This window comes from Erinaceus europaeus, chromosome 1, assembly GCF_950295315.1.
Source record: "Erinaceus europaeus chromosome 1, mEriEur2.1, whole genome shotgun sequence".
NCBI lineage: Eukaryota > Metazoa > Chordata > Mammalia > Eulipotyphla > Erinaceidae > Erinaceus > Erinaceus europaeus.
In genome coordinates, this window is record NC_080162.1 from 183752641 (window position 1) to 183776882 (window position 24242).

Here is a 24242-nt window from a genome sequence, read left to right on the forward strand (position 1 = left end):
TTTGTCTCTTCCCCCTTAGGCCCTTGATGGGTTCTTCTTTGTAGTGAATCTGGAAGGCAATGTTGTATTTGTTTCAGAGAATGTGACACAGTACCTAAGGTATAACCAAGAGGAGTTGATGAACAAAAGTGTATACACTATCCTGCATGTTGGGGACCACACTGAATTCGTCAAAAACCTGCTGCCAAAGTCTATAGGTAAATAACTGTCTGCTGGGTCTATCCTGGGTTGCCTCCACTAAGTGTATTTAGAAGTCACAAGGACAACCACAGATATTGATACTGATTGAATTATCTTTTTCAAACATGCATTTAAAATGTGGAAAATAATAAATAATAAATGATTTAGATGGAATGTATTCACATGTCAACCATTTTCATGGTTTCATGGTTTGTTTTCAACACCAGTCGACTCTGCTTTCCTTATTCCCCTGTGGCCATCTAAGAAGTAGAAAGTTCTAAGAAATTTGAGATTCAGCTGAGTCTCACATATGAAAAGATTATAGATGTGGGTGTAGAGAGTGTGCTAAAAATAAAATGTTAAGGAACAAGTGGTATACAGAGAACTCAGATACCATCAGCCTAGGGATCCTAATGGGGGAGGGGGGCTTTCAGATCCTCCAGGGGCTCTGCGAGGGTCATTGTCACATGCTGTCTCCTTCACTTACCCTTTTTCCGAATTCTTTTCTGACTTCACCATATCCTGAAACTGTTGTCCAAAAGTATATGAGATTGTTAAAGGCCATATTTTGAAGTGGGCGAATCACAGTGTGGGCCCTTGAGTCACTGCTCTGGAGCACTGCTGTTCCCACTTACTAAGTGATTTTTTTTTTTAATGTTCTCACTTAAACTGATGATGCCAAGAACATCTTCACAGATAAAAAGAAGTGCACATTTAAGTACAGAATAAGGTCAAGTCCTGAGTTAGCAAATATTTCTGTTCTTTTTCTGTTTATATTAGCTGATCTTCTTGTTACCACAGCAAATAGAAAAAGTCTGCTTCAGATTTCATTCTATCTTTTCCTTGATATAATACCCCTTTATTCAAAATGACTACAACTGTAATACAAAATACGTGAATATTTGTGTAAGGTTCTTTCTTGGTGAACAGGAAAGTAGAATTTCTTACTTCAAATAGCTAATAGTTTCAGATTTCCTCAGTAATTTTAAGACTTCCTCAAATGACTATACTTATTAATTTACTATTATTAATTCACTTGTCTAAAGAGCCCTTTGCCTTACTTTATATCATACCTTTTTTATACTTTCAAATTACTTATTAACCTGAGTTAATAAGAACTCTTTTTTCTTCTTTGATTATTCTATATAGTCTCCATTATGTAAATGAGCTTTTAAGAATACTGATGCTGAAATAAGCTTCCAAATGTCTGCATAGATATAAAAAAGCTATTATACCTTCTATATTTTTAAAGTAATTTTTACAGCTAACTTGATACTTGCTTTTTTTTTTTTTTTTGCTTCCTTTTTTTATTTTCCTATAGTCCCCAGTGGCTGTGGCTTTATTATTGAAAGCTCGCTATTAACACTTAGATTTTTTTTTTTATAATTAATTTTATTGGGAGGTTAGAAGCTTACAGTATAGTATCTAACAGGCACAACCTCCCATCTCCCTTTGATTGGCACAATAGGATCCTATGTTCCTTTATCCTATGGTAGCATTCTCTCATTTTTTTCTAAGTACTTATTAACCAGTGACTTTTGAGACTATATTTTCTTTTTTTTTTTTTCTTTTTCAAGTCCCTATCTTATTGTCCTACATATCATAATATTTTTTAGATAAAGTTTGGGGGGGGGAGGGGAGAGAGGTAGAGGGATAAGAGAGTTGTTTTGTTTCAAATTTCCAATTCCTTGCAGTTCAATCATTTCTTTGAGATATTGTCTCATATTTAAAAGGAAGAAATTGGCCTGGTAATCTATAAACACCCTTCTTTACTTCTCAAAATCAGATTTTTCTCTTTAATTTCTCTAATGTGTTTTCCCAAAACACATTTCCTTTTTCATTACCTCTGCCTGGTATACATACATACATTTTTAGTGTTCGTGCTAAAATATAAGGTGCCATAAATAGTGTTTTCACTTGAAAAGAAATACTAGGCATTAGTTTATCCTCAAGGATATTTTAATCTTTTGAGAAAAAGTGAAAAAGATAATGGAATCAGCAGTAAAAATCTCTAACATTTTAGAAAGATCTTTAGAGGAGTCAAGGTGGTGTACCTAGAGTTAGTTAAATAAACAGAGGGTCTTGGAGCATGAGTGCCTTTGCATTGGAGAGAGGGAAGCACCCTGGATTTTGAGATGAAGTTGTAGAGGCAAAACCATCCACATTTGGATGGACCTGAGTTAGGAGGATGATAGGTGGAGGCTTGTGAAAGATCTCAATAGGTGGAGTACTTGGGGCCACTAATTGAGATTTTATCAATTTGGATGACCTTCATATTCCAAACTACTTCAAATCCAAATTCTTTTTTTATATTTATTGATTGGTTGATTAATGAGAAAGATAGGAGAAGAAAGAGAAAGAACCAGACATCACTCTGGTACATGTGCTGCTGGGAATTGAACTCAGGACCTCATGCTTGAGAATCCAATGCTTTATCCACTGCGCCACTTCCTGGACCACCACATTCGTCCTTTAAAAGATTTATTGATTTATGAGTTAATGAGAGACGGTGGAAGAAGAACCAGACCATCCCTCTGACATGTTATGCCAGTGATCAAACTCAGGCATCATGCTTGGGGGCTTAGTGCTTTACCCACTCTGCCACCTTCCAGAACACACCCAAGCCCTTTCAAAGAATTTCATGCATGTTGTAGTTGGCGCTCCTTAAAGGATTTTGAGCAAAGTGTAACACCTCAAACTGAACTGCAAGTAGATTTAGCTAATGTCTAGAAAGCCAAAAGAAAGTAGTAGTTTTCTACTAAATCATTGAAACCTACACTTAAAGGGAAGGGATCAGAGTAAAGAGCATTAGACAGGGAGATACTCTCCTCCACCCAGTAGAGCACACATTTTAGCACATGAGCACCTGGGCTGTAACCCCTAGCCTCATAGGGGAGCACCATGCCTGACACAGAGGGACACTCCTTGAACTCAGGTGGTGTTTTCTTAATTAGCCAGTGTGCCCTGCTCAGCTCTGTCTGGTGGTGGTTCTGGAAACTGAACCTTGGAGCTTCAGGCACGAAAGCCTTTTGTGTAGCTGCTGTGCTCTGGAAGCTCCATGAATGGTAGAGTGATGCTATGATGCCTTTGTATCTCCCTATTTTTCTTTCTCTGTGTGAAACTTAAAAAAAAGGATTTTAAAAAATGCTAGGAGCAGTGGAATCTCATGAGAGTGAAGCCCTGCTTGGCATTTAAAAGGGGGGATATATATATATATATATATATATATATATATATATATATATATATATAGACACTTTGAAAAATCCCAAGAATTTTTCCTCTTGATTATGAGGTTATCTAGAAAAGTATAAACACCATATTAAAGTAACCATTTGTTTCTTACATTATTTTAATAATTCAGTGGGAGCAAAAAATTTTAATTGCTGAAGAATACTGTATTACTTTTGCCTTGCTCAGTGAATGGGGGATCTTGGTCTGGCGAACCTCCTAGGCGGAATAGCCATACCTTCAATTGTCGGATGCTGGTAAAACCTTTACCTGATTCAGAAGAGGAAGGTCATGATAGCCAGGAAGCACATCAGAAATATGAAACTATGCAGTGCTTTGCTGTCTCTCAGCCAAAGTCCATCAAAGAAGAAGGAGAAGGTAGGAAAAGTTTTTCTTGGATCCTTCATAATGTCTGCATTTTATATATATTATGCATACATATTATATGTGTTTATTTATTCTCTGCTATTCCTCTTTCCTACTTAATAACCTGAAGTTAGTTAGTCACATAAATAAAAACTTGGAGGCACTTTTTTCTTTCACCTACTTAGATTTTTTTTTTGTCTGATAAATTCTACTTTCTAATCATTTTTAAACTTAGAAGATTTTATTTTACATGTCTGTTGTTATCTCAGATACAATTGCAAACCTCCCCAAAATATGTTAGCATATTTAATTCACCACCAAAGTTTCACTTTCCCTCAACCACAGATACAGACTGCCTCTCCCATTATATTACCTCTCCTTTCTCCAATTAGTAACCTCAGATCTGCAGGCATAAGCCAGGTGTTTATTTACGCTTACCCTCTGTTGTTTGCTGGCTTTGCTGCCTATATCTCATATATAAATGAGAACATTCCATTTTTTTTTTTTATGGTCAGTTTTTTTTTTATTTTTTTTTATTTTTTTTTTTTATTTTTAAATTTTTTATTTAAGAAAGGATTAGTGAACAAAAGCATAAGGTAGGAGGGGTACAACTCCACACAATTCCCACCACCCAATCCCCATAACCCACCCCCTCCCATGATAGCCTTCCCATTCTCTAGCCCTCTGGGAGCATGGACCCAGGGTCGTTGAGGGTTGCAGAAGGTAGAGGGTCTGGCTTCTGTAATTGCTTCCCCGCTGAACATGGGCGTTGACTGGTCGGTCCATATTCCCAGTCTGCCTCTCTCTTTCCCTAGTAAGGTGTGTCTCTGGGGAAGCTGAGCTCCAGGAACATTCCATTTTTTTCTTTCCCCTTCTGACTTAGTTCACTTGGTATGATCCCATCCAATTCCATTCATGCTGTAGTAAAAGACAAGATTTATCTTAAAAGTTTCATCCATTTATCTGCCATTGCACATTTGTGCTATTTCCAATGCTTAGCTGTAGTAAATAATGCTTCAGTGAACTTAGGTATACATATATATATTTTTATTAATATTTTTGTGTTCTTCAGAAATATTCCTAGGAGAGAAAATTCTGGGTCATATGGAAAATCTATTTTTAATTTTTTTTCTGAAATCTCGAAACTGCTTTTCATAGAGAGAGGACCAATTTACATCCCCACCAACAATGTATAAGGGTTCCTTTTTCTTCATATCTTCACCACTATTTTTTTGCTTCTAGGCATTTGTTTTGGTTTTGTTTGTTTTTATTAATAATTCATTTATAAAATAAAAAATATCGACAAGACCATAGGATAATGGGGTACAATTCCAAACAATATCCACCACCAGAGTTCCATATCCCATCCCCTCCCTTAAAAGCTTCCCTAATCTTTATCTTTCTGGGAGCATGACCCCAGAATCATTATGGGGCATAGAAGGTGAAAAGTCTGGCTTCTGTAATTGCTTCCTTGCTGAACATGGGTGTTGGCAGGTCGATCCATACTCCCAGCCTGTCCCTATCTTCCCCTAGTCGGCCTCTGGAGAGGTGTGGGTCCAGGGTGAGGCCCTCTGTCTGGTGAATTCAGGCTAGCATCATGGTAGCATCTGCAACTTGATGGTTGAAAAAAGCATTAAGATGTAAAGCAGAACGAATTGTTATCCAGGGTTATCACTGGGGCTTGGTGCCTGCCTAGCCTACTAATCCACTGCTCCTGGAGGCCATTTTTCCCTTTTTGTTGCCCTTGTTGTTTCTGTTACTGGTTTTTTGTTTTTTGTTTTTTTTTTGCCACCTGGCTTATTGCTGGGGCTCAGTGCCTGCACTATGAATCCACTTCTCTTGGAGGATATTTTTTCCCCTTTGTTGCCCTTGTTTATCATTGTTGTTGTTATTGCTGTGATTGTTGTTGGATAGGACAGAGAAATTGAGAGAAGAGAGGAAGACAGAGAAGTGGATAGAGAGATAGACACCTGCAGATCTGCTTCACCGCCTGTGAAGTGACCCCGCGGCAGGTGGGGAGCCGAGGGCTCAAAATGGGATCCTTGAGCTGGTCCTTGCACTTTGTGCCGTGTGCGCTTAGCCCGCCTTGCTACCGCCCATCCCTCTATTGTTGTTTTTGTTTATGCTGTTGTTGTTATTGGATAGGACAGAGAGAAGCTAAGAGAGTAAGGTAAGATAGAGGGGAAGAGAAAGGTAGACACCTATAGACCTGCATCGCCACTTGTGAAGTGATCCCCCTGCAGGTGGGTCAAACCAGGATCTTTCGGCCAGTCCTTGCACATAGCTTCAAGCCATGTTCACGTAACCTGCTGTGCTACAGCCTGGCCCTGTTTTTTTGTTTTTTGTTTTTGCCTTCAGTGTTACCGCTGGGGCTCCGTGCCTGCACTAGGAAGTCACTGCTCCTGGAGGCCATTTTCTTCATTTTTGTTGCCATTGTTGTTGCTATTGTTATTGGACAGGACAGAGAGAAATTGCAAAAGGAGGGGAAGACAGAGATTGGGGAGAGAAAGATAGACCCCAGCAGACCTGCTTCACCACTTGTGAAGCAACCCCCCTGCAGGTGGGGAGCTGGAGGCTCGAGCCAGGATCTTTACACTGGTCCTTGTGTTTTACACTATGTGCGCTTAACCCACTGTGCTACTCCCACCCCCCCCCCCCATTTCTAACCCTTTTAAAAAATTTTTTTATTATCTTTATTTATTGGAGAGAGACAGCCAGAAATCAAGAGGGAAGGGAGAGAGATTGAGAGACACCTGCAGCCCTGCTTCACCACTCGTGAAGCCTTCCCCATGCAGGTGGGGACTGGGGGCTCGAACCTGGGTCCATGTGCACTATAACCTGTGCGCTTAACCAGGTGCGCCACCGCCCAGCCCCTTCTAACCTTTTTAATGGTAACCGTTGTATAGGTATTATGTTGGTGTGTCAGTGTTATCTAGATTTATATTTCTCTGATAGTAAATGACCGTTAACATTTTAATTGACTATATGTTCAGTCTATATGTTCTCTATTGAAATATTTGTTCACCTTCTCTACTTTTGATGGGGTATTTTTTGTTGTTAGATCGAGTGACTTCTTTGTATATTATGGCTATTAGCACTTTTTCAGATGTATGTCATGTGACTTTTTCCCCATTGGGTAAACTATCTTTTAGTTTTGATAATAGTTTCCTTCAATGTGCAGAAGCTTTTTAATTTTACGTTATCACATTTACTTATTTCTGTTTCTCTTTGCTGTTGAAATTGAGTCTCCAATTATATCTTTGAAGCTAATATCATAGAATGTTGTATCTGTCTTTTTCTTCAATGTATTTTATGATTTCAGGTTTAACAACCAGGTCATTTTTTTTTTTTTTTACTTAACACTAGACTATGGTATGATATAGTGAGCCCTTTTTTTTTTTCTTCTACATATAATCATCCAGTTTTCCCCATACCATATACTAAAGATTTTTCCTTTCTGCATTTTAGACTTGTGGCACCTTTGCCATATATTAATTGACCATATATTGAAGGTTTATCTCTGAGCCCTCAGTTCTGTTCCAGTGTCTTATGTATTTAGTTTTGTTCCAGTACCACACTGTTTTTATAACTATAGCTTTATATTATAGATTGAAGTTAGGTAACATGATTCCTCCATTCTTACTCTTGTTACACTAACAATTCAGGGTCTTTAGTAATTTCAGACAGATTTTAGTGATGTTTGTTCTGTTTCCACAAAAAATATTCTTGGCACTTTATATGGATTGCATTGAATCAGTATAATACTTTGAGTAAGATAGTCACTTTAAAGATGTTCCTCTTACCAGTCTGTGTGCATAGGATATCTTTCCATTTCCTTGTGTCTTCTCCTGTGTCTTTCACCGGTGAATTATAGTTTTCAATATACAGATCTTTTACGTCCTTTATTAAATTTACTCAGAGGTTCCTACTTCTTTCCGATAGGGTTGTAAATGGGATTGTTTTCTCAATTTCTTTCTCTTCTAGCTCATTACTTACATCTAGAAACACCACAGATTTCTATGTATTGGTTATGTAGATGGACATTCCTACGATGTTTATTGTCTCTAGAAAGTTGAAAGAATCTTTTTGGTTTTCCATGCATATTACATATTACCTGCAAAATATTTTATTACTTTTCCAGTCTGGATTGATTTTTTTTATTTTAATTATAATTTATTTAATTATTTTTATCTGACTGCTATGACAAGGACTTCTAATCTAACACTGTGTTAAATAGTAGTGCTCGTGGGGGCCGGGTGAGGGGCACCTGACTGAGCACTCACCCTAAATAGTAATGCTCAGAGTGGACACCATTATCTTGTTTTTGATCACAGTAGGAAAACTTTCACATTTTTCACTATTGAGCATGATGTTAGCTTTAGCTTTGTTATATAGTACTCTTATCTTTTAAGAGAATTTCCTCCTAGTTCCATTTTGTTGAGTTCTTTGTCATACATGAACACCAGGTCTTGTCAAGTGCCTTATTTGCATGGATTAATATATAATTTCTCTTTCCTGTTGTTGATGTAGTATTTATGTGAACTGACATATGTACGTTGAATCCTATTTGCATCCCTTGAATGAATCCCACTTAGTTATAATGAATAACCCTGTATGTTAACATGTTGATCAGCCCAAGTGTTGAGCACAGCAACTACTAGGACACTGACCACTTGAAATGTCAGTGGTACACTTGGGAGACGACTGGCCTTTCTAGTTAGTCACTTTATATCGAAACAGGCAAGCTAGTGAGCACCCAGTGCCAGAGCAGCTATGCTGTGGCTCAGCCTTTCATGGATCCACAACTTCTCAACATCAAACACAAACTCAGTCGTATAACCCTGATAAATGCAAACAACCACAACAGAATTTTTCATATACTTTCAAGGGATTAGTGTATCCCATATAGATTACCCACGGATGCTCAGTCCAAACTGTGGTAAAGCGGGATGAGGTTTAAGAGACAATAGAGATGGCGATATGAAACAGGATTTGAAAGACTTAGAAGATGCTGAAGTAGGTTCTATCCCTTATGTCCTCGGTACAAGCCGTTCCATACGGCTGAGTGTCACTCTCTGTAATATAAGACAGTACTGGGGAGCTCATTCTGTGTGCACAGCAGGAAGGGGGAGAGGCGACGGCTTTTTTGGTAAATGTAAGCATCATAGACTTTGTAGTCAGACAGGCCAGTCAGCTGCTAACTAGCTCTTTGACTTTGAGCAAACTCCTTGACCTCTGGGCATCAGTTTATTCAACTGTCAAGTGAAGTCAGCAACACCAGTGTCAGAATGCAACAAGGCTTAAATTAATATGGCTGAACCATCATTGGCCTTAAGTACTAGCTATGTAATTATTTTTTAGTAACATGTAACTAATTTTTAATTTATATTTTATTGGAAAGGAAGTAATAGAGCTGTCATAGATGATACATAGTTTTTCAAAATTAAATTTTTCTGTAGGTATGGAATGTCAAGTGATTTTATTCTCTTTCATACAATACAGTAAGTTCTGCTAATTAGCTGTAATAATACTCTAAGGCAGTGTGAAAAGAAATGGCTGGGGTAATGTATCATTTGGGGCTATATGTATTAACATTTTTGTATATTTGAAATCTGATTCTGGATGTTAATATAGTATAGAACAAGAATAGGATGTTTAGGTCATGGCATGCTCAGATTCAAATCTGGCTTCAAGGGAGTTTTCCTTGACATTGGGCAAGTTACTTAAACTTCCCTACTTTTTGTTTTCTCCTCTGTTACTACAAGGACCTGCCTCACAGAATTGTTAAGAGGAATATATAAATTGGTAGCATATGAAGCATCTAGAAAAATGTCTGTCTCAAATGGTCAAAAACAAACTTCTGTTACAGTGAGGATGATTCTGGTTACCTTCAAATAAAGTATTTTCCAACTTTTAAGGGTAAACGATAAAAAACCAGTGACATAAGATATGAATACAGCATTTTCTTTAGCAACCTTTATCCAGCATTTTTAAAATTTATTTTCCCTTTTCTTGCTCTTGTTGTTTTTATAGTTGTAGTTATTATTGTTGTTGTTATTGATATCGTCGTTGTTAGATAGGACAGAGAGAGATGGAGAGAGGAGGGGAAGACAGAGGGGGAGAGAAAGATAGACACCTGCAGACCTGCTTCACCGCCTGTGAAGTGACTCTCCTGCAGGCGGGAAACCGGGGGCTCGAACAGGGATCCTTAGCTGGTTCTTGCGCTTTGTGCCACGTGCGCTTAACCTGCTGCGCTACCGCCCGACTCCCTATCCAGCATTTTTTTAAATTGAAAGGACTACATGGTGTGTTCAGCATCTCAATAAAATATTAATGAAACATTGACTTGTTCTCCAGAAGTGAACACGGATGCATTAAACAATTCAGGTGTGCTTAGCCTGGCTCTGTGAGAAACCAGCCATGACCAAGACCCAGACTGTCAGGCAGTGTCTCCAGCCTGTGCTGCATCTCCCAGGATCTGTTCTCCCAGTGTGCATTGACAGTCCATTTATGTTCTTTATTGTAAATCTTTTTTGTAATTTATTATGGACTAAACTGGTTGTTACTGTCAGTCTTAATAAGAAGTCCATTCTTTTCCATCTTTGAGGAAGATGGTTTCAGATGGTCAAATCTAGGACAGTGCACATACTTTAAAAAACATATATCACATAGCTTTAGCTGTTCATCCTTGGCTCATCCTACACTTCCCACCTCTCTGTCTTCCCCAGCTGTTTCTTCCTTCTTAATCTGAGGAGAGGATAGGAGCAGTAGAGGAAGTAGCATTTTGTCACTCTTTTCCTTAATGCATTTACAAAGTTGTGTGTGCCATAAAGATAAGGGTTCTTTTTTTAATCACTCTAAAGCCTAATATAATAACCATAAATGTATTGATTGAAGATCTGCAGTCCTGCTTGATTTGTGTGGCAAGAAGAGTCCCCATGAAGGAAAGACCAGTTCTCCCCTCATCAGAAAGTTTTACTACTCGCCAAGATCTGCAAGGTAAATTCTCTCTTCAAAAAAGCCCATAGAAATCCTCTCAAACTACTTAAATATTTGTAAATGTGGTGAATTTATTTAGAAAACTATATTGTATAATGGACCTTTCAGTAATGACTGCTGCTTTCATGGAAATATCGAGGCAAATTGGAGATAGGAGAAGGGAACACACATCTGGTTCTTGTATTTCCTGTGCTACCTATTATAAAGAAATGAAATTTATCTTTTTAAAATGTAATTATTTCTATAAATAATATATTGGCATGTAGGCATAATCCTTGCTGTTATTTAATAGGCAAGATCACTTCATTGGATACTAGCACCATGAGGGCAGCCATGAAACCAGGCTGGGAGGACCTAGTGAGGAGATGCATTCAGAAGTTTCACGCGCAGCCAGAGGGGGACTCTCTGTCCTATGCTAAGAGGCATCATCATGAAGGTAAGCCTCTCCGAATGATACACTTCTTGGAGGTGATACTGCTAAATTACTGCTTCACATTGGAGCTTTCTCTGAAGTAGTGACTGCTACAGTTGCCCTCAGGTGACTTGCATCTGGCCGCTCTTGGTGCTTGTGTGTACATGCATCATTTAGGCCAGAAGATGTTGCTACCGGAGTCCTTGTAGGACAAACGTGTGTGTGGTCAAGGAAAGAGGGTAGAAGATGATAATTTGACTAAAACAAAAGAATAGGGAAACAGGTGATTTTCTTCGACTCTAAGGTTTCTAGATATATTGTAAGTTATAAATCTAATATTAAAAGAAACATTCTAAGACTTGAAGGGAAGTGTGGAAAATTGCTCATAGACACAACAGTGGAATTGCAGGCCCTCCTTCCAGAAGATGATCGCTGAAGGCTGCCCAGAGGTATGTAGAAGATCCACCAGAGTGAACCAACTTATCTAAGTAACACAGCAGAGCTGGAAACTCATCTGAGGCCCATCCTGGGCAGTGTTGCTCCCAGTTCTTTTTCTTTTCTTTCCTTTCCTTTCCTTTCCTTTCCTTTCCTTTCCTTTCCTTTTCTTTTCTTGTCTCTTTTTTTTTAATATTTTATTTTATTTATTTATTTATTCCCTTTTGTTGCCCTTGTTGTTTTATTGTTGTAGTTATTATTGTTGTTGTTGTCGTTGTTGGATAGGACAGAGAGAAATGAAGAGAGGAGGGGAAGACAGAGAGGAGGAGAGAAAGATAGACGCCTGCAGACCTGCTTCACCGCCTGTGAAGCGACTCCCCTGCAGGTGGGGAGCCGGGGTTCGAACTGGGATCCTTATGCCGGTCCTTGTGCTTTGCGCCACCTGCGCTTAACCCGCTGCGCTACAGCCCGACTCCCTTCTTGTCTCTTCTTTTCTTTTTTTTTAAACTTATTTATTGGGGAATTAATGTTTTACATTCAACAGTAAATACAATAGTTTGTACATGCATAACATTTCCCAGTTTTCCATATAACAATGCACCTCCACTAGGTCCTCTGTCATCCTTCGATGCCTAATTCTTTTTCTAAAGAATTACTTTTTCTGGGAGTCAGGCGGTAGCGCAATGGGTTAAGTGCACGTGGCGTGAAGCACAAGGACTGGCGTATGGATCCCAGTTTGAGCCCCCCGCTCCCCACCTGCAGGGGAGTCCCTTCACAGGTGAAGCAGGTCTGCAGGTGTCTATCTTTCTCTCCCCCTCTCTGTCTTCCCCTCCTCTCTCCATTTCTCTCTGTTCTATCTAGCAACGATGACATCTATAACAACAACAATAAAAAAAAAACAAGGGCATCGAAAGGGAAGATCGATAAATAAATATAAAAAGTATTACTTTTTCTCCAGAAAAAGTACATTCTTGGGACTAGGAGGTGGCACTCCAGATTGAGCACACACATTACAGTACAAGACCTGGGTCAGGCCCCCGCTTCCCACCTGCAGCAGAGAAACTTCACGAGTGGTGAGATGAATTGCAGGTGTTTCTCTGTCTCCCTCTTCCTTCTCAACTTCTCTGTTTCTATCCCAAGTAAAATATAAAAATTAAGTACATTCTTGTCTTTTGTTAAGTTGATGAGAACAAAGGAGAAAAATCCTTAATATTTACTAAGTGTGCATGGGGTGGGGCGTGGAAGGAAAGGAAAATGGGGGCTGGGCAGTAGCGCAGTGGGTTAAGCACACATGGCACGAAACACAAGGACTGGCATATGGATCCCGGTTCGAGCCCCATCTTCTGTTTCATGTATATCCAGAGCCTTGGCTTTTTACTACTACTGTTTGTATGTTGAAACTTAAATGTTTTTGAGATGCACATGGAAGCACTATGGCGCTAAGGGAAAGTTCAGTGCTGTAGTGTCCCACCCTTTTCTGGGAGGGAAAAAAAAACTGAGCCAGAGCATTGCAATCTTAATGATGACTAAAGAAGAAAGCATAGAGGGAAGAGATACATAATCCAACAATTTGTACCTTCCAGCATTTCTTTTCTTTTAAGTCGGAAAGACTAATAAAAAATAAATATGCTGTGCGGGCAAGGTGGTGGTATATTTGGTTGATGTCACAAAGCACAAGGACCCATTGCTTCTCTAGAAATTTTTTTAAGAAAATAGTATATTTGACAGAATGCAATATCATTTCACTAGAACTCATTTAAAATACAAAATCACCATGAGAAAATAGGTTCTGCGACATTCAGTCCTTATAGTCAGTGCCTTACATTTATTCATTTGTAGCCTCATGCCTGGAAGATAACATAATGGTAGCATACCAGGCTTGAATGCAAAAAGTGCCAAGTTCAGTCTCCACCATCATCAGTAACTAGAGATGAACAGGGCTTTCGTTTAAAATAAAAACAAGCTAGACCTTCTTGATCCCTTATAAAAGGTTTAACTTAGATGTATCAGTCACGAAGCTAACTTTAAATAAAGGGGACCCACTGAAAGGAAACTTCCAAAAAATGCATGAAATATATTTCATCCAATTGTATTTTTTAAAAGAAGTGGATCAGGTAATTTGCATCAAATAAAAATCTACCAGAAAACGTTCTTTAAATAGAGGAGTTTCCTAAATGTGTTCAGGCAAATGCTTATATATACCGACACTGGGGGGCTATTTCATGCAGACCAAACGAAAAGGAAAATATTTTTCAATTTTTCTTTTTATTAGTGATTTAATAGTGATTTACAAGATCATAAGATAATAGAGGTATAAGACTTCTAGACCACTCCCCCCCACCAAAAGGTCTGTGCCCCCACCCCTGTCCAACAGTGAGTGCCGTAGTTCTCCTAAGGTCATAGAATGATTTAATTATAGATATTCCCTCCTCTTTTCAAGTTTATATGTTTCAGTTCTCTATTAACAATATCATAAACACTGACAGGTCCAATTGATTTTGTTCTATCAGGCATGAGGTTATAGGTAACTTAGGTATTTAAAAAATAATTTTTTATATAAAAACTTAAAGAATTTAAGCCCAGTGTAAGAATTCAATCATCTTACAAATTATACTTCAGATTAAAATCTAGACAGTTTAAGAACTTGAAATATTAAGTCTTTTGCCCCTGATATATAAGAGTATAAGACAAGGGGTATGATTCCACAGCACTCCTGCCACCAAAGTTTTGTGCTCCCACCAACAATAACCATCGCAGTTCTCTTGTACTCTTAGATATGTGTTGCATTTTTTTTTCAAGTTCATGTGTTCAATTCTTTATATCCCCTTATAGAGATAATATATATAGAGAGAAGTGAAATCACCTGGTAGTTGTCCTTTACCTCCTTCCTTACTAACTAAGCATAATCTCCTCCAGTTCCACCCATTTTATCCCAGAGGACACAATATCTTTTTTTTTTTTTATGATAATATTCCATTGAATATATGTCCTCTGGCTTCCACATTCAGGCCATCTATCAATCAACATTTAGTTTCCTTCCATAATTTAGCTATTGTGAATAATGCAGCAATGAACTTGGAAGTGCATATATCTTTTTCAGTGGGTGTTTTCTTATCTTTTGGATAAATGCCTAGGAGTGGTATTGCTGGGTCATAAGGTGTTTCCATAAGGTATTTGTTTAAGGATTCTCCAGGCTGTTTTTTGTAATAGCTGTCCTAGTTTGCATTCCCACAAACAATATAATAGAGTTCCTTGTTCTCCAAATCCTCTCCAACACCTATCCTCTCCTGTTTAGTCGACAAAGGCCATTCTCAGAGGTGTGAGGTGGAATTTCAATGTGATTTCAATTTGCATTTCTCTGATGATGAGTGAAGTGGAGCATTTCTGCATATGGCTGGGCCCTGTGTATCTCTTCTTTAGAGAACAGTCTATTCATATCTTCTGCCCCACTTTTTTATTGGGTTGCTGTTTTCTTTTTGTTGAGCTGTATGAGTTTTTTATAGATGTTTGATGTCAACCACTTGTCAGATGTGTGTTGTGCAAATATTTTCTCTGGGGGAAGGGAGGACAAATATCTTCTCTTGCTGGGTTGCCTTATGGTGTTTTCTTTTGATATGTAGAAGTTTTTTTATTTAATGTAGTCCCATTCTTTTAATCTTGTTTTAATTTCCCTTGCCCAGGGGTTTGAGTCTCCAAATGCGACTTTGACGTTAAAGAGCCCTAAAGTGTTTCACTACTATGTTTTTATATGTATTACATAGTTTCAGGTCTAATACCCAGATCTTTGATCCATTTGGAGGTAGTTTTGGTGCATAGTGTTAACAAGTGGTCTAGTTTCATTTTCCTATGCGTGGCTGTCCAGTTCTCCCAGCACCATTTGTTGAAGAGACCTTCTTTTCCTCTTTGAGCAGTTTTGGCCCTGTGTCATATATTAGGTACTTGTATGTGTGTGAGTTTAATTCTGGGCTCTCTGTCCTGTTCTGTTGGTCCAAGTGTCAGGTTTTGTTCCAGTAGCAGATTGTTTCGATTACTACTAATTTTTTGAGTACAGACTGAAGTTGGAATTGTCATACCTGCATTTCTCTTTTTTTCCTCAGGGGTGCTTTTCCTATTTGTGTTTTTTATGGTTCCATGAGAATTTTTAGGTATATTGTTTAAGGAAATTGAAAGTATTTAGTATTGGAAGGTGTGGCAACTTACAGTGACCATATATGGCTGTGAAGTTATACCCCTGACATATTAGAATTTTGTGAATCTCTATTAAATCAGTATTTAAAAACAGAAGAGTAGGGACCTGGTTAAGCACACACACTACAATGTGCAAGGATCTAGGTTCAAAGCCCCCAGTCCACACCTGCAGGGCAAAGCTTCACAAGTGGTAAGGCAGAGCTACAGGTATCTCTCTGTCTCCCTATTTCCCCCTCCCCTCTCAATTTCTCTCTATCTCTAATAGTAAATAAAATTTAAAAAATTAAAATTGAGGAATAAAAAGAAAATTATCATAGCCAAAACTGTGTCATTAGAAGCACGAGCCCTGTCATGAACATACTTCTTGTGCAAAGCTGAATAGACATGTGTACAGTAATGCATCACTTTACGGCAGAAAGTAATCCAGGGTGAGAGAAGCAGCATGATTGTTACTCACTTGCCTTGCCTGAGACTCAGAGGTCCCAAGTTTAATTTTAAGTTAACCTGGGAGCAGTCAGTTTGCATCTCTCTCTCTCTCTCTCTCTCTCTCTCTCCCCCTCCCTCCCCTGAAGAGGAAACTACTCGGCATGAAGTTTACCAAGAAATCAGAATGTACATTATTTGTCAGTGCCACTTCTCGTGTGTGAATGCTATGGTTCTCACTTGTGGCTTGGTGAAGAACATGTTGGGTTGCTTTGGGGCTAGCTATTCAACCCACAAAGTTTGTACTGAGGATTTTGTGGTAGAAACATAGTAGTAGTCTTAATGGCCTAAGAGGTAGCTAAGTTGCATGGCTACTTTTTTCTTTTTAAACATAGTGTTTTAAAGATACATCTGAAATTTTACTTTAAGAGCAATTTTTTTATTATTGTAGTTATTGATATCGTTGTTGTTGGATAGGACAGAGAGAAATGGAGAGAGGAGGGGAAGACAGAGGGGGAGAGAAAGATACACACCTGCAGACCTGCTTCACCGCCTGTGAAGTGACTCCCCTGTAGGTGGGGACCCGGGGGCTTGAACTGAGATCCTTACGCCAGTCCTTGCGCTTTGCGCCACAAGCACTTAACCCACTGCTCTACTGCCCGACTCCCAATAGCAATTATTTTAATCTAGTTGATTTGTCTTGTATTTTCTACTATTGTCTTGAATATGGAAACACCTAACCCTTTATCCAGATGTCAGCTTAGTTCTTTGCCACTAAGATTTTCACCTTTATGGTTTGTTTTCCATTTAGCCTTATTTTCACTTCTAAAAATATTCTTCTGGTTGTTTATCTTTTACTTTCTATTCTTTTTTTCTTTATGTGTATGTGTTCTTGATTTTGTCTTTTACTATTGTTCTAACCACAGAAAAGCCATTTCTTAATAGACTGAAAAGCAAAATTGAGGAATAGTAGAGTGAAATGCATTGAACACTATATGACATAAAATAAATATTTGGAGAATTTAATTTCATATATTTTACTGTATTTGTATCAGTTTAAAAGGGAATTAGGACAGACTGTATAGTGTAAAAGCATTGTGTTTGCATAGTACATTATTTTCTAACATTTTACTTTGTTTTGAGCTGATTGTTGATACTGTTTTTTGTTATGATATTAATTTTACTCTGTGTGTGTGTGTGTGTGTGTGTGTGTGTGTGTGTGTGTGTGTGTGTAGCTGGGGCTTCTCACTGTAATGATTTCACCACTCCCAGGCTGCTTTTTTATTTAGATAGAGAGCTATTGTCTACAGCGGCACTGCCATGATGAATATTTCCAATTTCATTTAGATGGAGAGAAAGGGGTGGGGAGAGACCACACCACCAGGCTGTCCCCCGGTGTCCTAGCACTGGGCTGGGCTTTGGCCCTTGACCCTTATCATGTCCACGGTAGTATATACACCCTACCTTGTGAACTACGTCTCTGACCTTAGTTTTTTTTAAGTTTTATTTATTCATTTATTTATTTTTAAGAGAGAGAACCTGAACTTGGAAGATAGCTCACCTGGTATAGGATGCTTGCCTTGCATATATGCCTGACCTGTGTTCAACACCCAGCATTACTGGAAGCTCTGGTGCTAGGGTTCCTCTCCCTCTCTTCCTCTCCCTATCCCTCTCTCTCTCTCTCTCTCTCTCTATCCACTTTTCTCTCTCTCTGTCTCCCCTCTCTGCTCTCCCCTTCTCTCGTGTGTGTGTGTGTGTGTGTGTGTGTGTGTGTGTGTGTGTGTGTGACTTGCTCACATGATTGTTCTGTCTCTATCTGAAATGAAAACTTGGCGTGGGAACAGTAAAATCACACATGCATGGAAACCCCCTGTGCCACAAGAGGAGGGGGAGAGGGAGAGGATGGCCAAAGAAAACTAGAGAGCTGTTTCAGCATATACAGTGCTGAGAATTGAACCTGGAACTTCATGTATGTAAGTCCCATGTTCCATCACTAAGTCACCTCCCTGACCATGGTACTGAAGACTTTAAAAGGAGTATAGTTTGAGGGCCCAAGTTGGGTTTGAAAAAGGAACAGTTCGGCAGTTGAGCGGTGGTGCAGCAGGTTAAGTGCATGTGGTGCAAAGCGCAAGGACCGGCTTAAAAATCCCTGTTCGGGCCCCGGGCTCCCCACCCGCAGGGGAGCCGCTTCACAAGTGGTGAAGCAGGTCTGCAGGTGTCTGTCTTTCTCTCCCATTCTCAGGCTTCCCCTCCTCTCTCCATTTCTCTCTGTCCTATCTAACGACAGCAAAAACAACAACAATAATAATAACCACAACAACGATAAAACAACAAGGGCAACAAAAGGGGAAAAGATGGTCTCCAGGAGTGGTGGACTCATGGTGCAGGCACTGAATCCCGGCAATTACCCTGGAAGCAAAGGAAGGGGGGGAAAAAAGGAACAATTCAGGAGCAGGGAAGTGACTCGGCAGTGCAGAGTGTGCTTTGCCTGTGTGAGGCCCTGGGTTCTAGCCCCAGTATCACACAGCAACAAGAAAGACAAAAAAGATCACAGTATCATGGGTGTTTTCTCTTCCTGCTTCTTCCTATCTCCTTTCTTTTCTCTCACATCTAAAGGAATATATTGAATTCTGGTATTGAAAAAAATAATAGTGCTTTTAAAAGTTTAGAATGTCTTAACATTGTGAAATCTTACTTGTAATTCTATAACATACTCCTGGGGAAATATGGAACTTAATGAAATTTATTACTGTTACTATGTGTTGCCCTGCTCCGATATTTTCCCCCTAAACATGCATCCCTTTCTTTGCTTGCTTACAGTGCTGAGGCAAGGACTGGCATTCAGTCCGATCTATCGGTTTTCCTTGTCCGATGGCACTCTTGTCGCTGCACAGACGAAGAGCAAACTCATCCGTTCTCAGACTACTAATGAACCTCAGCTTGTAATATCATTGCATATGCTTCACAGGTAATGTTGATTCTAAGACAGCACGTTCCTTTCTCTTAACTTAGGGGGAAATTTTTGCTATAAACGTCATAAATCACCCTTGAGTGTTTCTGTTCATCTACCCCACACAGACAATATAACATTATATTATTAACTTTTGGCTAAAAGACAGCTTATGGTACCAGCAAAGCAGGGATAGAACTTGAACTAAGCTTTAACATTACTGAAGTTTAAACCCTAGCTGAATGAACAGAAGCTAGTGGTAAGTTTCCTTTGGTGTGACCACCAGTTAAATCAGAAAAATTGATTAGTACACAAAGGTGACACATATAAGACAAGAATATTAAAGCCACTGGCATAATTTTCACTCCTATGTGTTCAAATCAAAGCTTTAAAACAACTTCTTAAAACTTTCTCAAATGTATTGGGTTATCAGGAAAGTCATGACACATTTTTGCATAGAAAAATGTCATGACTTTTCTGACGACCTGATAAATTAACTTCTTGACATTAGCCAGTAAATTGAAGGGTGTTTCCATAAAAATGAAAATAAAGAAAATTGAATGTTGTTTTTGAAATAAATGTCATAAACATTGTTTTAGAGCACAAATTTAGGGGAATGATTATATTTCAAGTTACATAAATATTTATGAAAGATGATGTGTACTTTATACTTTTATAGCAGAAAGTATATAAAGTCGCTCAGGTTAAAGAGCCTCATTACCTTTCTCATTTATTTATTTATTTTTTATTTAGAAATTAAAAAGAGAGGGAGTCGGGCTGTAGCGCAGCAGGTTAAGCGCAGGTGGCGCAAAGCACAAGGACCGGCATAAGGATCCCGGTTCGAACCCCGACTCCCCACCTGCAGGCGAGTCACTTCACAGGCAGTGAAGCAGGTCTGCAGGTGTCTAGCTTTCTCTCCTCCTCTCTGTCCTCCCCTCCTCTCTCCATTTCTCTCTGTCCTATCCAACAACAATGACAACAACAACAATAATAACTACAACAATAAAACAACAAGGGCAACAAAAGGGAATAAATAAGTAAAATAAATATTTAAAAAAAAAGAAATTAAAAAGAGAAATCAGGCAGCCCTGTTTACCAGCTGTCACTAAATCTGACCGCAAACTGAAACAATTTGAAAGTGACTTCAGATGGGTTCAATTTCACTCCCACCCCTGACTGAAAACTGCTATTTGACAATCAGTGAAACCTGGTTTATTTGGATTTGTGAATACATTTGGCAATTCACAGGTGACTACCAAGACTGTAAATTAAAGCTCATTTATAAATAAAATTAAATTTAAAAAAAAGGAAAGCAAAAAAAAAATTAAAGTTCGTAGGGCTTTCAAATTCACTTAACTCTGAAAACCTACTTGTCGTCATTAGTAAGTCTAAGAGTTGGGGGATAAAATCACAAGTTCTTCCCCATGTTGTCTGTTTTATACACTTGCTTTGACTTTTTTGCTCTAGGGGAGGGGAAATGGGGGTGGGGGTTGAGGCAGAGGAAGGTGTCTCAGTATATCAGGTTATATGATTCTAAACACCTTTGGTAACTTTATTAGCTCTAGAGCTTATAGCTTCTAATAGTCAGGGGCAAGTCCCTTCTCCCCCCTGAAGTTTGCTGCTAATCTTCAGCCCAGTAGTACACAAGAGAGCTCTCCAGGATTTTTATTAGAAATTATCATCTCTGGAAAAATACTTAGAGCTGTTTTTGTTTGAGTCACTTAAGGTAGTAAAAGCTTTCGGTTATTTATAATATATAATTTAATTAGAAAGACATATTCGGTAGTTGGATTTCTTCTAGTGACTACAGTTTCAATAGAGTAGACGTCAAATTTTAAAACACGCCCTCTGTAAAACCGCAGACATCTTAATAAGTTGACTGAAAAGCACCCCTCATAGTCCAAAACTGTGCATGTTCAGTCTTGTACATACTGAAAATTGTTTCATCAGAGTACTTCTTTTCTTAAAATGTAGTCTGTTCTTTTAAAGAAAAGACTTTCATTTTTAATAATTAATAACAAGAAAATTAGTAACATATTGCTAAGTCGTGTTCATTTTACCTTCTATTTCCTCATCATACAGAGAACAGAATGTATGTGTAATGAATCCGGATCTGACTGGACAAGCGATGGGGAAGCCATTAAATCCACTTAGCTCTAGCAGCCCTGCCCATCAGGCCATGTACAGTGGGAACCCAGGTCAGGACATGACCCTCAATAGCAATATAAATTTTCCTATAAATGGCCCAAAGGAGCAAATGGGCATGCCCATGGGTAGGTTTGGTGGTTCTGGGGGAATGAACCATGTAGCAAGCATGCAAGCAGCCACTCCTCAGGGTAGTAACTATGCACTCAAAATGAACAGCCCCTCACAAAGCAGCCCTGGCATGAACCCAGGACAGCCCAGCTCCATGCTTTCACCAAGGCATCGCATGAGCCCTGGAGTGGCTGGAAGCCCTCGAATCCCACCCAGTCAGTTTTCCCCTGCAGGAAGCTTGCATTCCCCTGTGGGAGTTTGCAGCAGCACAGGAAATAGCCATAGCTACACCAACAGTTCCCTCAATGCACTTCAGGCACTTAGCGAGGGGCATGGGGTCTCATTAGGGTCATCATTGGCTTCACCGGACCTAAAAATGGGCAATTTGCAGAACTCCCCCGTTAATATGAATCCTCCCCCACTCGGCAAGATGGGAAGCATAGACTCCAAAGACTGTTTTGGACTTTATGGGGAGCCATCTGAAGGTACAACTGGACAAGCAGAAAACAGCTGCCATCCTGGAGAGCAAAAAGAAGCAACTGATTCCAGCCTGTCCCAGGCTGTAAGCAGTGAGAGACCTGAGGGGCAGAGCAGACTGCATGACAGCAAAGGACAGACCAAACTCCTGCAGCTGTTGACCAACAAATCGGACCAGATGGAGCCTTCGCCCTTATCCAGCTCTTTATCAGATACAAACAAGGACTCCACAGGTAGCTTGCCTGGTTCTGGGTCAACACATGGAACTTCGCTCAAGGAGAAGCATAAGATTTTGCACAGACTCTTGCAGGATAGCAGTTCCCCTGTGGACTTGGCTAAGTTAACAGCAGAAGCCACAGGCAAAGAGCTGAGCCAAGAGGCCAATAGCACAGCTCCTGGTTCAGATGTGACTATTAAACAAGAACCTGTGAGCCCCAAGAAAAAAGAGAATGCACTACTTCGATATTTGCTAGATAAAGACGATACTAAAGATGTTGGTTTGCCAGAAATAACTCCCAAACTTGAGCGACTGCACAGTAAGACAGACCCTGCCAGTAACACAAAGTCAATAGCTATGAAAACTGAGAAGGAAGAGATGAGCTTTGAGCCTAGTGACCAGGTAAGTTTTGTAATGTATTCTTTTCACTATGATAACCCATGTCCATCAGGGATTTTCTCCACAGGAGCATTTTGTGACTTTAGGGTGTACTGACCATTTTTGTTAAAAGGAACCAAATGGCAAATGTTTTGGGGTTTGTAGGCCATACTGCCTCTCACAACTATTTAGCCCAGCCCTGCCATTAATAGTGCAAAAACAACCAAAGACATAATGTCAACAAATGAGTGCTCAGTGTTCCAATGAAACTTAAATACACTGGTGTTAGGATTTTATACAGTTTCATGTATTCTAAAGCATTTTTGTTTTGATTTCTTTCACTTATTAAAATAACTCCATTCTTAGCTGATAGTTTGTATAAAAACAGGCAGAAGAGAGAATTTCTTCTTAATTGCACCAGGGTTATCACTGGGGCTTGGTGCTGATAACTACAAATCCAGGGCTCCATTTTTCTCTTTTCTTTTCTTTTTCTTTTTCTTTTCTTTTCTTTTCCTCTTCTCTTCTCTTCTCTTCTCTTATCTCTCTCTCTCTCTCTCTCTCTCTCTCTCTCTCTCTCTCTCTCCTTGTCTTTATATTATACAGAGAGATATTGGGAAGGGAGCTAGAACACCTGCAAACCTGCTTTACCTCTCATCTTTGCCACCCGCCCACCACAGGTGGGGACTGGGAGCTCGAACCTGAGTCTTTATGCATGGTGATATGTGCACTTCACTGGGTGCACCACCACCCAACCCTCAGTAGAGAGTATTTTACCAACAGGCCACATACAGTTTGCTAATCCCTGTTGTGGAAGATTTCTGAATTGGTGATAATCACTCCTTCAGAATTGGACTTTGCTAGAACAGATTTATTTGAATGTTGTCTTACTTTTTCTCTTTTTTATTTCATTTAAAAAATTTTTTAATTTATTTCCCCTTTTGTTGTCCTTGTTGTTTTGTTGTCGTCGTAGTTATTATTGTTGTTGTTGTCGTTGCTAGATAGGACAGAGAGAAATGGAGGAGGGGGGAGACTGAGAGACACCTGCAGACCTGCTTCACCACCTGTGAAGCAACCCCTCTGCAGGTGGGGATCTGGGCGCTCGAACCGGGATCCTTACTCTGGTCCTTGTGCTTTGTGCCACGTGCGCTTAAACCACTGTGCTACCGCCTGCCCCCCCCTTTCTTTTTCTTTTTTTTTTTTTTTAAAGTATTTTATTTATTTTGTTTTTGAGAAAGATGAAGAGAGAAAGACAGCGAGAAACACCAGCGCACTGCTCAGCTCTGGCTTGTAGTGGTGCGGGGGATTGAACCTGGGATTTCAGAGCCTCAGGCATGAGAGACATACCTTTTTCTTTAAGGTCGAAGTTTACTGGGTTTTTTCTCAAACCTAAAAAAGAACATTATACTTCTCTTTTTTTCTCAACCCAAACTTCTGATTATTACTAAAGAGCACCAAGGCCACTGAAATGAAAAGTACTTGGGAAGAGACGGCTAGATAAAAAAAGAGGTGAAGTTTGAGCGGATATTAGTTGATCTGAGACATCATATGTAAATTTAAGCTAAAACAGTAGATTACATCATCTTTTGCTCTTTTATGAGAAACTAATTCCCTGGGGGAAAAAAAAAATCCCAGACAACTAGGTAACTAGTCAAAGTCATTCTTGATAACACTATAAGGAAATAATAACATCACAAGGAAAATGTAAACAATTTAATATTACTTAAAACAAA

The 24242-nt window shown here is 39.2% G+C and overlaps 1 protein-coding gene across 4 annotated transcripts in view; it reads left to right on the forward strand.

The window, feature by feature from the left end:
• Positions 1-24242, forward strand: part of NCOA2 (nuclear receptor coactivator 2) — a 154359-nt gene that overhangs the window by 75917 nt on the left and 54200 nt on the right. For all 4 annotated transcript variants that reach the window (XM_016190028.2, XM_007527202.3, XM_016190039.2 and 1 more), the window contains 6 exons: positions 20-197; positions 3601-3789; positions 10675-10776; positions 11069-11212; positions 19055-19202; positions 21267-22536. In XM_016190028.2, coding sequence (XP_016045514.1) covers positions 20-197; positions 3601-3789; positions 10675-10776; positions 11069-11212; positions 19055-19202; positions 21267-22536 — 2031 coding nt within the window. The remainder of the gene's footprint in view (positions 1-19; positions 198-3600; positions 3790-10674; positions 10777-11068; positions 11213-19054; positions 19203-21266; positions 22537-24242) is intronic.